The following is a 16,078-nucleotide window of genomic DNA, read 5'->3' as shown; positions in this document are numbered from 1 at the left end:
AACTTTCCAGGTCATGTGGCCAGCATGACTAAACCACTTCTGGTGCAATAGAACCCCGTGACGGAAGTCAGAGCACATGGAAATGTCATTTACCTTCCCACTGCAGCAGTATCTACAGTGGTACCTCGACTTATGAAGACGATCTGTTCCGCGGCCGTCTTCGTAAGTCAAAGTCTTTGGTTGCCGAAGCGCCTGTTCTGCGCATGCGCGAAGCGCGATTTTGCACTTCTGCACATGCGCCGACGAAAAGATGCATGGCAAAAAGAAACCTTCGGAAGTCGAGTCGTTCGGATGTCGAGGTATGACTGTATTTATCTACTTGCAATGCCGTGCTTTCAAACTGCTAGGTTTGTGTATGCCTTTTAGGTGGTAGGGAACTGCCTCCTGCTTTCTAATGGGTTCTAGGCCAAGTAACTGCCTTGCATGCTATGTTAGTTATCCCAATTACACAGTACACTGGAGCACAAAATACCTGTTCAGAGAAGTGCGCTTAAACTGGCCACGTTTTAAGCCGGCAGTTTCAGCAGTGAAAAGGCAACCATGGGTGCAGTGATTGATTTTCATTGGGTCCCAATCTAGATTGGAGTATGTTCTGGATCAGGCCTCCCTCCTGCTGCCCCCCCCCAATAAAAATAAAAAACTGAGCATACTTAAGTGCATTTGTTTTAAAGAGGTGACCTGATGTATATTCTGGCACTTGGGCACTAGAGTTGGAAAGTGGTGGGAAGGACCTAGGGAAAATATAAACCTGCCTTTTGATAGTGTGCCTTGCTATTTTAGGGGACAGAGAACATGTATCAAGTTGCTCTTCCTATGTTGTTGTTGTTTATATGTGGGTGGTTTGAAAAGTACTTGCATGGGGGGAACTCCTCCTCTGGAACTGGCTCATCTCCCAAGGCAAGTTTCTTCTCCAAGGTAGCTGCAGTGCTTACATGGACTTAGGAACTGCAACAACTAGCTTTTCTGGTTCTCCCACAAGCAGGTAGGATTCCAAAAGAGCTCCGACCTAGAGCATCTATTAGGAATGGTGAGTTACTGAGTTTTTCTAAATCGTCACAAAATATCTACTATTGGTTGTGCTTCTTGTTGTGCGAGATAGCCACAGTTAAGCTCTAGAAATCAGATTGGGACTTCTTAAGCAGCAATTTACATTTACTTGCACGAGGCCCATATTAAGAGAGTGAACTAGCCCAGGAAATGTCTAGAGCCGATCACATTTGGGAAGGATGTAGTAGGAAGGCTTCTGAGATTGCTCAGATTTCACCTTGGCTTGCATGCGTTTCGTTCATTAGCCTGTGTGGAGGAAGTGAGGGCAGTATCTTGTGCCTCCTTGCAAATGGAGCCCACAGAAATGTTTAACTTTGGGCATTGGCCTCTGCAGGATGCATGAGTTCACTGAAATCCTACCTGTGTACACATGACGTATGTGTTTTTCTAGGGCTCTTATCTTAGCAGGGCAGAAAAAAGTGCATTTATGGATAGGAGAGGCAGCAATAAATATTCAATCAAGTTTGCATTTGCCTTTAATGCAATGTCTGCAGGTGTTCATAGTTTCCAACTACAACTTAAACTGTATTTAGAGATCTAGAAAGTAAGTAGTCCAGCTTGGGGGTTGCATGGCTTTTAACTCTTGAAGGTACTAGAAACTTCACAGGATCTTTTGATGTTGTGGGATCAGACTTGTGAATATGCTAGCATGAATGCACTTTGCTGAATTCAGAATGTGGCCATGAGTTGTTGTGCATGAAAGCATCAAAGCAAAAAGGCAAATCTAGAAGTATATATACCAGGCTTCCAGCCCTTGGGGCTGTGGTGAACCAAACCCTGAGAACTTGCAGTTTCTCTTACGTATGGGGTGTCTGATCAGAAGTCCATTTGTTACAGGGAACACTTGCCCTTTCAAGCAGCATTATACAAGTTCCAGTCAGCTGAATATCTGGCAGAGCATTATGTGAGGAGAGCTTGTCTGTTGGTGGAAACACTTGTTTTGTCATTTTTAACTGCAATGTCTGCTTCGGGGTGCTTCATTCATTGTCTCTCTGGCCAGCCCCATCTCTGATAATTTCAAGATCTTTAATGGTACCTTGCCTTTCAGGCTGCTTTTGGTCCCATAAGTCCAGTGTAGCATCGTAAGTGCGAGTTAGAACATGAGGTGTCCAGGTTCGTTTGTACAAGCGCATGACAGCCTTGCAAACAACTTTTGCAATTCTTTTGGGTGGTAGAGATATTCAGGGTGAGAGAGAGGGAGATTCAGGGAAGTTTGTGGAGGAGTTCTGTGTCTGTGCAGTAATTGTTGTAATCACAATTATATGTGATGGTTGCAAGCATTGTGTTCCATGTATTAGTGGCAACTTGTTCTGTGGCTAATAGTTTTGTGTATTAGTGGCTACAGATGCTGTGTTGAACAAAAAGGCCATCTCTTTCAGATCCTACTTATGGGCATGTCAGTCTGCCTGGGGTAATAAAAGGACCTCTGGAATAGATGGATCTTTGAGCCAGCTGGTCAGTTCTGACATAAATTTCATGTTGACCTTTTGCAGTGCAAGATGAATTTAATGCTTTTCTATCAGTTGAGCGGAAACACAGCAGCAAGCAAGGAGGAATATCTTCTTCCTTACTTTGTTCAAAAGTCTTTGCTACATAGAAAAGCACACACTGGCTGAACAGCTGTGGAGGCAGAGCCACAACCAACCTGCCCTTTTTGGGGATTTATGTTCATACCAGCCAGAAGTGGGGCTTGAGGATCATGGCACACAGGTGTGGTCCTGGAGAATGGCACCACAATGCTCTTTCCGTAACATAGGAATCAGCAGCATGAACTCTGAGTTGGCAAGCATTTTGGCGACTGAAATCTTGGTTTAAGGAGCCATTTGGCACCTAGCTTATATATCCAATTTTCTAATGCTGCCCTGAGCCCTTGGTAATGCTGTATAAATATATTTTGCATTAAACAGGCAGGGGAAACGTCATGTATGACTTGTCAAGAGCCAGATAAAAAGGGGGAAGGATCAGAGGTTCCCTTTCTTAAAGGAATCCTGAGTTTCCAACCTTTTATCAGAGTGTTTGCCAGGTTTTGTAAGGTACATTTATTTGAGTACTAAGGAGAGAACCATGGCCCACATCTGGCTGGTGGAGCAGTGCTCTCCACTCACCAACCCGGATCGCAAAACAAGCAAAATATGCTAATTTGCTCAAAGGTAGCAGACTTCTTTCTTCCTAGAGCAGAGTATGCCAGACCCTAGGCAGAATGTGTTTGCTTGTTGATGTCACACACGGTTGCTGTCTAGACACAGGGAAACTAGGTGTTATTACTTAACACAGTGCTCACTGCACTTCCATGGGCCAAATCCGTAGCACCCACTATTGGGTAATGTGGTTTGGCTTTTAAAATGGAGCATGGAGAGCCTGATCAGAGTGTTAACTGATCATTTGCTTCTACACAGCAAGAGGGCTAAAGCTGATGGGAGTTGCACACCAAACCATCTGAAGTGCACCAGGTTGTGAAAGGCTGTCAATTAGACACGGTTTCCCTTTTCCTCTTTTTTCCTCTCTCCCTTTATTTAAGAGGCAGCAGTACTTGCTTGGTATACTAAAATTATCTCTCTCATAGATAATAGCCTAGCTCTGAGAAGGGGCTTCTGCTCAGTAGCTCAGTTCACATGGAACACTGAACCATAACCAGACCCAATTTATAAACTGTCTGAAGTGAGACAAACCACAAGCCTGGGTTCAGATGTGATGCTATACCAAGCCATAGCTTGGCTTTGGGTAGCATGTCAGTTGGAGGACAGGGGAAGGAGTGCAGGCGCTATGGTCTCTCCAGGACCTCTCTTGGCTCACAGACTCATACTAAGGCATGAATTGGTGAACCAGGTCTGTATGTTTCAGGAGACCCTGGGGGTGTCTAGGCATCCCGCTCTTGTGATGAAATAGTACATGGTACAGTGGTACCTTGGTTCCCGAATGGCTTAGTTGTTGAACAAATCGGCTCCCAAATGCTGCAAAGTGTTCGTTTGTTTTTCAGAAGCCAAACATCCGACGCGGCTTTCGCTTGAGAGTGCAGGAAGCTCCTGCAGCCAATCAGAAGCCACGCCTTGGTTTTCGAATGGTTTCAGGAGTCAAACGGACTCCCGGAACAGATTAAGTTCGAGAACCGAGGTACCACTGTAGAGGAAAGATTTGAATCCAAGCAACCTTTGTGGGGAAAGGGGCAGGACAAAGTCCTCCCTCGGATGGCATCTACTGAGACCACTGCTTGCTCCACTTGGGGGTGTTAGTTATACAGTGGGATGGACTTGAAGTGGGCTTGGGACTGCCCAGATTTTTTTTCTTTTTTAAATAATATTTTTATTAAATTTTCACTTTCACAATTTCAAATGAACATTTTACAGACTTCAAAATACCCAGTGACTTCCCTTCTTCTCTTTTCATGGTTCATTTTACATATCATACATCCCTGCATATTTTACTATAGCCATGCCCAGAAGATTTTCGATAGCAGCCCTAGAAAGCAAAAACAGGGGAGTGTTTCTTGGACTCTTCCATGCCTTGGGTGCATCCTGGCTGCTGAACTGCAGAGAAAGATTATAGGGTGGAGGCCATGGGATGGCAAAGCACTAAACTGTTTAAAGCAAACTAACAATCTCCTTTGGGTCAAAGTCCAACTGGTGCCAAGATGTCTGAACCAAAGTGAAAAAAGTTCATTTGTCAAATAAGCAATTCCTAACATGTGACTAAAAATATGACTCAATACGAAGTGGTGTGCCCTCTTGTTGTAGCCCAGAGTGTTGTGACACAAGTTTGCATCTAAATTTCTTCTGAAAGCATAACATCTGCATATTCAGGAACTGTAGCCATTCAGCATAAAACATTTAAGGCTGAATTAATCTCATGGCGATTCCATGAACTTGTTGTTCCTTATGTTCTCGCAAACCACATTTCCGTAACTGATGGTCTTCTAGAAAGGCTACTTTTTCCGGATGCTACCAGTAAATGACTAATGAGGTGCATATCTTGCCTGCCTGCTTAATTGTAACATCCAGTTAATGGAGCAACAGTGCCTTTTGGATTTTAATTTCACATTGGGGCTTGTGCATAGGAGTGTTTAATGGGCAAGAAAGACTTCAGCAAAGATATCTGAAGATACCTGAAGAGGTATCTGAAGAAGTGTGCATGCACACGAAAGCTCATACCAATGACAAACTTAGTTGGTCTCTAAGGTGCTAGTGGAAGGATTTTTTTTTATTTTGTTTGGGCAAATATTTGAATGGAGCTGTTGGATGACTGCAAAATAAAGTTTGTGTGTTCCAGATAATGGTCATGGGATTGTGCTGCTTTTCTTCACACTATTATGAATCTCTCCAAAGAGATCCCTCTGCCTCAGATTGTCAGTGCCCGTGGCCTTGTATGTAAATCATTTCTAGGGCCTGGTGTTGTGTGTCACCAGAACCGTGGGAAAGTGGGTTGAGGCGAGATCTGTCTTGGAGGCCAGACTAGTCCAAGCACGCCGTCCCTACCTTGATTTCCCCACCCCCCGGGATTTTTTATTTTTTTAAAAATATTACAATTCTGACATGCTTGGACAAGGCTTTCCTGAGGTGGGATATTAAGTGTTGGAGGAAGCTGTTTGCTATCTACCATCCGTCAGTCGTCAGAGTACCAAGATCTTAATACTAGTTGGCCCACTGAGTTGGCAACTTGTGTGCAGAATAGTTCTATTTGTGCTTTCCCAATTTCTGTGTGTCTTGTTAGCTGTCTTTTGGAAGGTTACCTTGTGAGCCAAAAATCTCCTTAAAAATCCTAAACCACATTTATTCCCTGTAATCCAGTTGGGCAAACCTGAGCTTTCTTTTCCATTGTAGCATTGCTATATCAGTAAATGTGACCGTTCCATTTTAAGAAGTGTTTTTGTAAACCACTTGTAATTCCACTTTGGGAGAAATGGTGGAATGGTCATTGTAGTCTTTTCCAACTCCAGCCAGGGAGTTGTAGTCCAAAATATCTAGACGGGTGGGGAAGATAGGTACAGTGCTTTTTGTTTTGTTTTTTAAATGAATAAATACTGGTTTGATTGTAGATCCTTCTTTACATGCCTCTTGTGCTTTGTTCCTTTTGTATTTTTTATTTTAAATCGCACATATATTGAACCTCCTTTCTGCTGTCTCTGCAGCCTTTTCCCTCCTGCTTCCTTGCTGTTGGTGGCTGGGCTGCTTCTTCCATGATTTTCTGCACTTAGACCAAGCTGTGCCTTAGCCAATCAGTTCAGACCGGCCTTCCTTCACAGGTGTGTATGGTGTGAAAAATCAATCTTTTAAATGTAATTTTTGTTCTCTTCCATTATGGGTGGCGGGCTCGCTTTTTCTCTCGAACTGAACATTTTAAAATTTTGGAATTTCCTCCCATGATAAGGAGATCAAAAGCCCCCAGGTAGAGTGCAAATGTGGCCATTAACTCCCTCCTGCCTCCCCAAATTCCAACCACACTTTTGCGCATGGGTCGCTTTAAAAGCAAAACACAGCTTTATGGATTTATTAAGTAGATTCTGTCTCAAGACATTCCTGTTGGGCCTATGCCAGTGCCCTACTCTCAAGCACAGTGCCATATGATTTGCAGAACACCTTGCTCTCCTTTCCCATCTTGTTAGCCGTGAAATGATTGCTGACAACCACATTAAAGCCTGTAGCTCCACATCTGCAGTTTTCAGCTGATAAAAGGTGGTAAAGGAAACATCCCTTGGAGGGAAATGGCTTGAAGGAATATCTTGCGCTTTGGATATATATATTGCTGTAAAATAAGTTTGAGGGTTTTAAGAAGCTGTACTGCTTCCCAACCCTTTACTGCTTAAATGCCATTCACATATGTAATGTTGCAGCCAAGGAAATGGATGCTGTGTCCTCAAAATACCTTGGGCAGATTTAACCAGATAAGACAGAGCTGTGCTGTCTCCATGGTGGTAGCAACATTCTAGATGTGTATTGTTGGTGAGCATTATATGGCCAGACATATTATATGTACACATAGATGTATTGTATGGAATGTTGCTGTTCCCCATCATGTGTTTGAAAAAGCCATTAACACTGAAGCTTTGGGAAAATGAGAGTGAGTTGCATCCTCTGCTCACCTTTCTGGTGCTGGCTCTTGGTATCTTTCTGCCCAATATATAATCACAGTGTTGGTAGGTCACAAAGCAACCAAACTTGGCCTTCCCCAGCTTGGTGCCTTCCATATGTTTTGGACTACAACTCCCATTAACCCCAACTAGCACAGCCAATAATTGGGGTTGATGGGAACTGTAGTCCAAAAACATCTGGAGGGTGCCTGGTTGGGGAAGATGGAACTTAACTTCTTGTTCCCAGCTGTGACATGACATTGAGGAATTAAAGGCTATTGCACCCTGACAGGAATGCACAAAAAACTTAACTGATAGGCAGTTTCCTGTTTAGGAGACAAGGACCTGGGCTCTAGACAGGCCAGTCAGATCTGTAAGTGCTGATGCAGTGGAATTTGGAAATTGAGGCCATATCAAAAGGCCACATGTTAAATATGAGGCGGCTCTTGCGACGACCTCTTCAGGATTAATAGGGCAGTTTTGAGGGATCACTAAGATTTATTTGCAAAAAAATCAATTCTGTCAACATTAAGGAAAAAAGCCATGACAGTGGGCATCATAAGATGAGTAGTCAAACTATATTCATAAAACCAATACAAAATGCATCACAAACCAGAAGATCCGCTTAATACCTCAAATACATAATTGGATCATTTCCCAGGGGAAAGCCTGGATGAGCAGATCAGCTTTTAAGCAGGCCCCTAAATACCAATACCGTAGATGCCTGACTGATGTTCATTGGGGCCGCATTCCAAAGGGTTTGTGCCGCCACACTGAACATGTCCTGGTCTTAGTAGATATGAAACAAATCTTGGGAGCGTGTGGCACTACTGAGAGTGTCACTCCTGAGGATTAAACAAATGGTTGCTCTGTGTTTTAAAGCCAGGGCTATTTGGACCAGTCTTGTATTACAGGAAAAAAGTTAGTGCTGGAGACATATACCAAACTCCCGTTCCCTTGCCAGGTTTCCCTCTCCTATGCATTAAAAGGCACACAGAGCTAAACTTGCAAAGGCAACATATACCAGGTAGCTTCTAAATAACCCACACACTAATCTCCTTTCTCCTGCTTGTTGTTTCCTGTTCAGAGTGGGATTCAACCAAGTGCTTCATGTTAGAAGAATACGCTGCCCGCATAATGTGAGGGATTTCTTGGGAGCAAGTGAGCCAAACGGCAGGGGAAGTAGAGAAAAGGCCATGGCACGGTCAGCCTAGAGGGAAATCATAGCCACCCCCAATAGGGCCACTGGTTAAAATCCTGAGTATTACCATTAAAGCTGCCTCTCAAGCTTCTGTGGGTGCCAGAAACATGGGCCTCTCCTTCCCAGAATCTGGCCTGCACTTTTGAGAAATGAAACATAATATGCCACGGCCACTTCTCTCCTGAAGGATCACCCTTGTGAATAGAATTTCCTTTTGCACTTGTTGCCTTGGGGAGGCTTGGAGGGAGAAAATTTGTCTTCCCCTTCCCCTGCTCTGTTGATTTGTGGGAGGGGGAAATGAAGCAGAACTCTGGCCTTTTCCCAGGTTTGATTTTTTTAAAACAACGCAACAAATTCTCTCTTCTGTGATCTAAATCTTTCTCTTCTTACTTTCTCCCCAACTCTTGTGCGTGAAGTGAGGGGCTCCCTTCTCCCCTCCAGCCCCCTTTTCTGTGTGACGTCCGTTCCCTCCAACCCCGTGGCATCTCCCTGCCTTGCACCCGCCCTCCCCCCGTGCGGGGCCTTCACAACCATGGATGACTCGGAAGTGGAGTCGACTGCCAGTATACTTGCCTCCGTCAAAGAGCAGGAGGCGCAGTTTGAGAAGCTGACGCGGGCACTGGAGGAGGAGCGGCGCCATGTCTCTGCACAGCTGGAGCGTGTCCGCGTCTCCCCGCAGGATGCCAGCCAGACCATGGCCAACGGCACCCTCACCCGCCGGCACCAGGTAAAATCACCTCAGGTGAGGTGGGCAAGCGGGATGCTTGTCGGCTTCTGGACTCAAGTGGTGCCTGCTGGAGTGCCGCCTTGGTAGTGTGGCTTCTGTCGGGGATGGTTTGCGGGGCAACTTGGCCCAAGGGCTTTGACATTCCGCACTTTGCGTAGCTGGGTCTACAGGCCAGTGCCTGTTCAGTGGCTAACCATAAACAACTGCTCTGTTTAGGAAGTGGTGTCATGGAGAGGTTGAGCAACCGATATTGAGTGAGTGGCTAGATTTTGCTTTCACAGTACCTAGTGTCATATGAAATAAAGACCACCATCCATGTTGAAGTAGAAACTGAAGTGCTTCTCCTTGGGTGACAGACCCTCCTTTATAGGAGTCCACCTCTCGGAAAGTGGTGGACTCTCCTTCATTGGAGGTTGGCTGGCCATCTGTCAGGGATTCTTGAGCTGTAATTCCTCCATTGTAGATGGTTGGACTAGTTAAGCCCCAGGGTCCCTTCCAACTCTATGATTCTCTCCTTCCTATTCCCATTTTAATTCCTGAAGACCAGTAGTGTATCATACCATACTTAGAAGTCTGGTTCACCTATAACACTTGGCCCAAACACATTGAAGTGTGGATGAGTGAGCCTGCAGGTACTCGGAGCAAAACGTGCGGCCACTTCACATCTCTTCTAGGCCTGCTGCTGCTGCCACAGTACTAAGTAGCCATGGCTTGGCTTATTGTGACCTTCAAGACCAGGCCCATGGTTTACCTCACTCTGGGTGAGCCGTGCGTGGTAAGTCAAAAACAAACCTTGGCTACAACCACAACTTGTGGTTTGGATGTAATGCTAGGCCCAAACCATGGCTTAACTCTGGGTAACAGCAGCAGGACAGGAGCAAAGCAGCTGTGATTTTTGCCCAGAGTACCCCCAAACTCATTCCCTCATGGTTAACCGTGGTTTGCCTTAGAGTTAGGCTTGAAGTGGGCCAGTGTGCGCTTGTATTGATTACTGATGGTTCAGAGTTTGTATCTGTGTAACGGGATGCCCAGCAGAGAAGTGGAGTTAGCTGCTGTAGTGCTTTCTCGAGAACATCCTGGATATGGTGATCGTAGTGTAAAAAATAATAATAAGCCAGAGTTCCTCGTGTAAGCTGCTGTGGAACAATCAAAACTTCCTTGCCTTAGCTGCTGGTCATGTATCTGGCAAAAAGAGATCTCTTAACAGATTAAGTGGACGAAAGGAACAATAACCCAAAGAATTACTGCTGAAAGCCAGGCAGTAAAATGAACCTGTCCTTGCTCATAATGGCAACCCTTGTCCTTTGATAGCAAAATGCCCTCCAATTCAGACACACCAGGATGAAGTAGCATGGAGGAAATGTCCCAGGTAGATGTGGAGAAAACGCCCAGGCGACTTTGTTTTTGAGGCTTTTAAGCCAAGTTCATATTGCCTTTCCCTTTTTGTTTGATTACTGCTAGCTATTTGCTTTTTGTACTTCTCAACCTCAAGGGTACGGTTGAGGAAGCAGACAGCTGCAAAGGATACTTATTAAGCTTGTGGTTGCTATTTTGAGTCCTGTTTATTCCAGAAGTTCAGAATTTCTGCCCCAACAGGGATAGAAACTGTTCGGGATGCACACAAGAACAGAGCTGCAGGTCTGCAAGGTGGTGTTGAACTTGAGTGCTCTACTCGGAAGAGCCTGCATTTAATTCCTTTTCACTCTGGAGGGGAGAGGTCTGCTGAGATGGGTCGCCCTCATTCTTTTCGTAGGATGGAGATGGGACTTGAGACTTTGGAGCTGTTGTGCCAACGGGCTGCTTTCCCCAGTCTTTGAACTGATCTTCTATGTGCTTTAGTTAGCTACCTTAGTTAGGAGCTCTTGGTGCCTTTTGGGTTGTGGCAGCATGCAGTCTTTTTGATTTCACTCTGAGTTGCTGCGTTCTCTCCCCGCAGAGGGTTTCATAGATGGACAGGAGAACTTGTCGGTTTCTCTCTCCACCTGTGAGGAAGCGTAACCCTCTTAAGGAGCTACCTAACACTGTGCAACCTATACGCATCATGTTACTTGCTAATGGTGCCAGGCCAGCCTTCTAGCTTCTTCACTTTATGGTGAGCCATAAACTCACCATGGCTGAACTTGCTCAATTGCCACAGGTGACTTCCACTCCCCCGCCCCCTTCCACGCCTGATGCTGGACACAAATGCACCACTATTTTCTTTCACAGAACGGCCGTTTCTTGGGCAATGCTGACCTGGAGAGACAGAAATTCTCTGAACTGAAACTCAACGGACCACAGGTAAAGAACGGAACTGAAAACTTATTTCTGGCAGGTGGCACTAGTTTGCTGAAGGTGCTGTTGCTTTTTTCAAGGGGATCTAGCCTGATGTGAAAATTCTGGCTGGATTCCTTGAGCTTCTCCAATCTGTAGCCTGGTCTGGGTGTGGCGGGTGAGATGGCCCTACGTTTTCCTTCCATAAAATGTTGAGAAACTGTTATGCACGCGGAGAGGAAGTCTGAGTCACTTTCTCTTCTACTCTTGCGTTGAATGGAAAGCCACTCGGTAGTTGACATCCTATTTTGTTGCATGAATTTACTGTGGTTTGAACTGGAACTTGGGTTCAAAAGCCTTAAATAGCAACGTCTAAAGAGAAAAAAACACCCTTTTTGTGTATGCGCTTCCTGAGAGAGAGACTGGGTATTAAAGGGAACTTGGCCGGTTGTGCCTGGCTTCTTATGGGAAGTGTGCAGAATTGTCTGGGCAGAATTGGGCTGCTACTGATCTGTATCTTCATCTCCTTAGGACCACAGTCACCTCATATACAGCACCATTCCTAGGATGCAAGACCCAGGACAGATTGTGGAAGAGACCTATACCATGGAGGAGGACCCTGAGGGCGCCATGTCAGTTGTTTCGGTAGAGACCTCTGATGATGGGAAAACTCGCCGTACAGAGACCACGGTGAGAGGCTTGAGAAGAATTGCAGGTTCTGATGTTGTGAAATATGCCCCTTATTTAGGAGCTGGGTCGGGAAGAGATTAGGCTTGTGTGTACCAGACACTCAACAGCAAAGAACCACTGGGGCTTAGAACACCCAACAAGCGGTGTTTTAAATTTCCATTAGTGGCAGCTGTCTCTATGCAGTGATCTAAAGTAGTTTTCGCTGCTTCCTTCGTTATCCCCAAAAGTCTATGCGGGCACAGTGAAGGCAACTTAATTCACCAGTAGAGGGAGGCCTGCAGGATTGCACCCGCTCCCCTCCCTCACTTCTGGGAGGATGAACTCAACCTGCCTGGCCTAATTGCCATTCATGTTTATTAGTGGTGATGTAGACAGCAGATAGAACTCACCAAGGTAACCATTTTGACAGAGGAGAAGAATATAAGCTTGGCAGGAAGGGGGGAGCGTGTGATTCTGCCACCAGCTCCTAATAGCTTAGCCAGGCTTAACCAATGGGCAGTATTGCATTGTGCTTAACCAAAGTGTCCCAGAAGTGGGATTCTGAGAACTGCAGCTCTGCCAGTGCTCTCAGCAAGAAAACACTTAGGGTTGGACTTAACTCGCCTGCAGTGCACAAGTTTTGCAGGCACCTGCAAAGGTCTATGAAAGGAGCACCACCATATGTTGTTGGGCTTCCCGCTTGCATCATGGCTAATGGCAAAGGATGATGGGAGTTGTAGTCCAGCATCGGGAGAGTGCCACATTAGAAAGATGGCCCAGAACAGGGGTTGGCAAGGTTTACCGGGCATGGGCCGGATCACTCCCACAGAGATCCTCCATGGGCCGGGCTGGCACAGCATGACGCCAGAAATCACACCCGCGCAGAAGCGATTTCCGGCACCCCGGACATGCGCAGATGGGATTTCTGGAGCTGCAGAAGAGAGTCCCTGCGCCGTGCCAGTTTAGTGCAGCGCGCAGGGACTCGTTGAGCAGGTGGCTTGGTTTGGGGGCAGCTCATGGGCTGGTTAAGCGACCCTCATGGACTGCTTCCAGCCCATGAGCCTTAGGTTGCCGACCTCTGGCCCAGAACAAGAGCCACAGAGAGTAGAAAGAGCCAGGCCCTGTGGAGGTAATGGGGAAATACCACAAAGTGGTATCAATGATTCAAGCTCAGCACTGACTACTTTGGGGTGAAGGGCGCTGGCAGATGCCTAACAGCTCCTGTTACTGTTGTGTAGGTGAAGAAGGTTGTGAAGACCATGACCACGCGCACAGTGCAGCAAGTTCCTGTTGGCCCCGATGGGCTGCCTGTGGACGGCTCTCCAGTCCCCAACAACTACATTCAGACCATGGATAGGAACTTTAGGAAAAACACCAATGGCGGCCCTGGGGCCTACATGAGCCAGCCGGGCACAGCTACCCTCCCACGAAACTACCACTACCCAGACGGCTACGGCCGCCCGTATGAGGACAGCTACCACGGCAGTGAGCACAACTACGGCAGCCTGTCCCGCGTGACACGCATTGACGAGCGCTACCGCCCCTCCATGGACGGCTACCGGGCCCCCAGTCGGCAGGATGTCTATGGGCCTCAGCCGCAGGTGCGGGTAGGGGGAAGCAACATGGACTTGAACCGCTTCCACCCAGAGCCTTACGGGTTGGAGGACGACCAGCGCAGCATGGGATACGACGACCTCGATTACGGCACCATGCCAGACTATGGTACTGCCAGGCGGACTGGGACTCCCTCCGACCCCCGCCAGAGACTCAGGTAGGAGCATTTTGCTTGGCATTCTAGGGCAGATGGTGGCAATGATTCTGTCATGATATAGAAATACTTAAAGCGGCGCTGGAGGGGTGGACGTGCGCTCGTTCTTGAGAAACATTGTGAAGCGTGCTTTTACCATAGCTCTTTGAGACACTGCTGTCGTTACGAGTGACAATGCAGTCTATAAAGCGAGCTTTAGAGTTGTACAGACTTGGCCTTGGGATTCAGGGATGAGCAGGAAAATTCATCTGCTCATCTGCTTTTGTCCCTTCAGTTAAAAGGAAAAGGCTGAAAATGTTCTTTCCAGTAAACTTTCCCAAAATGTGCCGCTGAATGTCTGGTGATAAGTGTAAGGAGTGTGTGGCACTTGTGCTCTTTTTGGCCTCAAGAGGAAGTATATTGAGAGTTCAGTGTGATGGCTATTTTCTGGGTGAAAAGTCCCCGTTCACACGTCTCCTCTTGCCGTGTGCTAAGCAATCTTCAGCAAGCCACTCCATGAGTCCTTCTCTGCGGCATCCTCCACCTTCAATGTGGGGATGATACTAAGCTAGCTCTGCAGGACCGTTGTGAAGAATTTTTGAGTGTGTGTATGAGGAGTCTCATTAAGGTAAGGCCTAACTATAATAAGGTGGCATCTCCGGTACCAGTACTACGAGGTACTCTTCATTCCTTCCCATTGTGACATTGAATCCTGTTGTCACTACAGCATGAAAATGAGCCTTGCTGTTGCACAGCTGTGGGTTCATGCTTTCCATTGCCAAGAAGACCCTGACTGTATGAACAGCATTTTTTCTCTTGTGCATACTGGTAGCAGGGATTGGTTTACAGGTGTAGAGCCTGGGGATTCAGGGCTCTGTATCAAGATTCAAATGCTTGCATGGTGCTTGCATGGTTTTTTGTGTGTGGCCTGGGGTCATATTTGGAAATCTAAAATTGTCATGGTCACCACAAAATACCCAGTATACCTGAAGGAGCATCTCCACCCCCATTGTTTACCCCGGACACTGAGGTCCAGCTCCGAGGGCCTTCTGGCAGTTCCCTCCCTGCGAGAAGTGAGGTTACAGGGAACCATGCAGAGGGCCTTTTCGGTTGTGGTGCCCGTCCTGTGGAACGCCCTCCCATCAGATGTCAAGGAAATAAACAACTATCGGACTTTTAGAAGACATCTGAAGGCAGCCCTGTTTAGGGAAGTTTTTAATGTTTGATGTTTTATTCTGTTTTAATATTCTGTTGGGAGCTGCCCAGAGTGGCTGGGGGAACCCAGCCAGATGGGCGGGGTAGAAATAAATATTATTATTATTAATTATCATTTCACACAGGAAAAACTGGTGATGCTCAAACAGCCAGAACTTACCCCCACAAACAAAATACTAAAACATGTAAAATGGGCAGCATGCCCCCCAAACCAAATAAAGCAGACACATGCACACACCCAAAAAGCAGGCAAAATACCCTCAAACAGATTTTTAAAAAGTTGACACATGCATGCTTGCTTTCTCTTATATTAACCTAATTAAAAGGAATCTGCCACTCACTCTCCAATCTCAGAGATTTAGCAGGCAGTGGCTCCCCCCCCCCCGAGGAGTTTCAAAAGAAGGCTGCTGCACCATTTTTATTCCTTTCCAGTGAAGAATGCCTCTGGGCTTACACGGGACTCAAAGGCGTTCTGGGAAATGGAAAGGGAGAGGTGGGGCAGCTGGAGGCCGGCAGTTCTCTTTCCAGCCAGTGCAGCTGCTGCCAAAGTGTAAAAAAATAGGAACAACAACAACAACAAAATAGGTAGTGGTTGCAATTGCCAGATGGGCACCAAGAGTTGTGTGTTACAATGCCTGCAAGTGCTGCATTGGGCACCCCAGAGTCAACCTTCTCTTTTCTTGTTTGCCTAATGGTGGCATAGGTTTACAGTCGACTGGGTGTTTTCAAGGGTAAATGGGGTGGGGATTCAGATTATAGTAGGCTAATGGCACCGGCATTGTGTGGATGCTGTGAAAAACTTATGTGTGAGAAGCATTGATCCCACAGTAAAGGCCTGTCCCCTAGCTCTATATACCTTTGATGTAGTATGATCTTGCGAATATCAGCTTCCATTGGAAAAAAAACCCACATCCCAACCACCCAGACTTAAATAGTGGCAAACTCCACAGCACAGTTTCCATTCATCTTCTGTGGTCTCCTACCTGTCTTCTGCTGCTTCATGTCAGCTTGTGCCTCTGCCTGTCCTTTGCTCAGTGTTGACCCAGAGGATTCATCCTCAGTACAATTTCAGTTCTGTTCACCCCCTTCCACTGTATATTCTGCAGATTAAAGTACACGGATTAAAGTTATGTAAAATGACTATCTTGTCTAATACTC

At 46.4% G+C, this 16,078-nt stretch overlaps 1 protein-coding gene across 10 annotated transcripts in view; it reads left to right on the top strand.

Moving 5' to 3' along the window:
- CTNND1 (catenin delta 1) overlaps window positions 1-16,078 on the top strand; it is a 56,571-nt gene that overhangs the window by 19,560 nt on the left and 20,933 nt on the right. For 6 of the 10 annotated variants that reach the window (XM_060277293.1, XM_035124511.2, XM_060277295.1 and 3 more), the window contains exons 2-6: window positions 6,170-6,283; window positions 8,726-9,036; window positions 11,245-11,316; window positions 11,821-11,979; window positions 13,197-13,729. In XM_060277293.1, coding sequence (XP_060133276.1) covers window positions 8,842-9,036; window positions 11,245-11,316; window positions 11,821-11,979; window positions 13,197-13,729 — 959 coding nt within the window. In that variant the 5' untranslated portion in view covers window positions 6,170-6,283; window positions 8,726-8,841. The remainder of the gene's footprint in view (window positions 1-6,169; window positions 6,284-8,725; window positions 9,037-11,244; window positions 11,317-11,820; window positions 11,980-13,196; window positions 13,730-16,078) is intronic. The other 4 variants (XM_060277288.1, XM_060277285.1, XM_060277301.1 and 1 more) reach the window with 2 other exon arrangements.

This window comes from Zootoca vivipara, chromosome 1, assembly GCF_963506605.1.
Source record: "Zootoca vivipara chromosome 1, rZooViv1.1, whole genome shotgun sequence".
NCBI classification, from domain to species: Eukaryota; Metazoa; Chordata; class Lepidosauria; order Squamata; family Lacertidae; genus Zootoca; species Zootoca vivipara.
The sequence above is the reverse complement of the archived record's forward strand: the minus strand, read 5'-3'. Positions and strand labels throughout refer to the sequence as shown.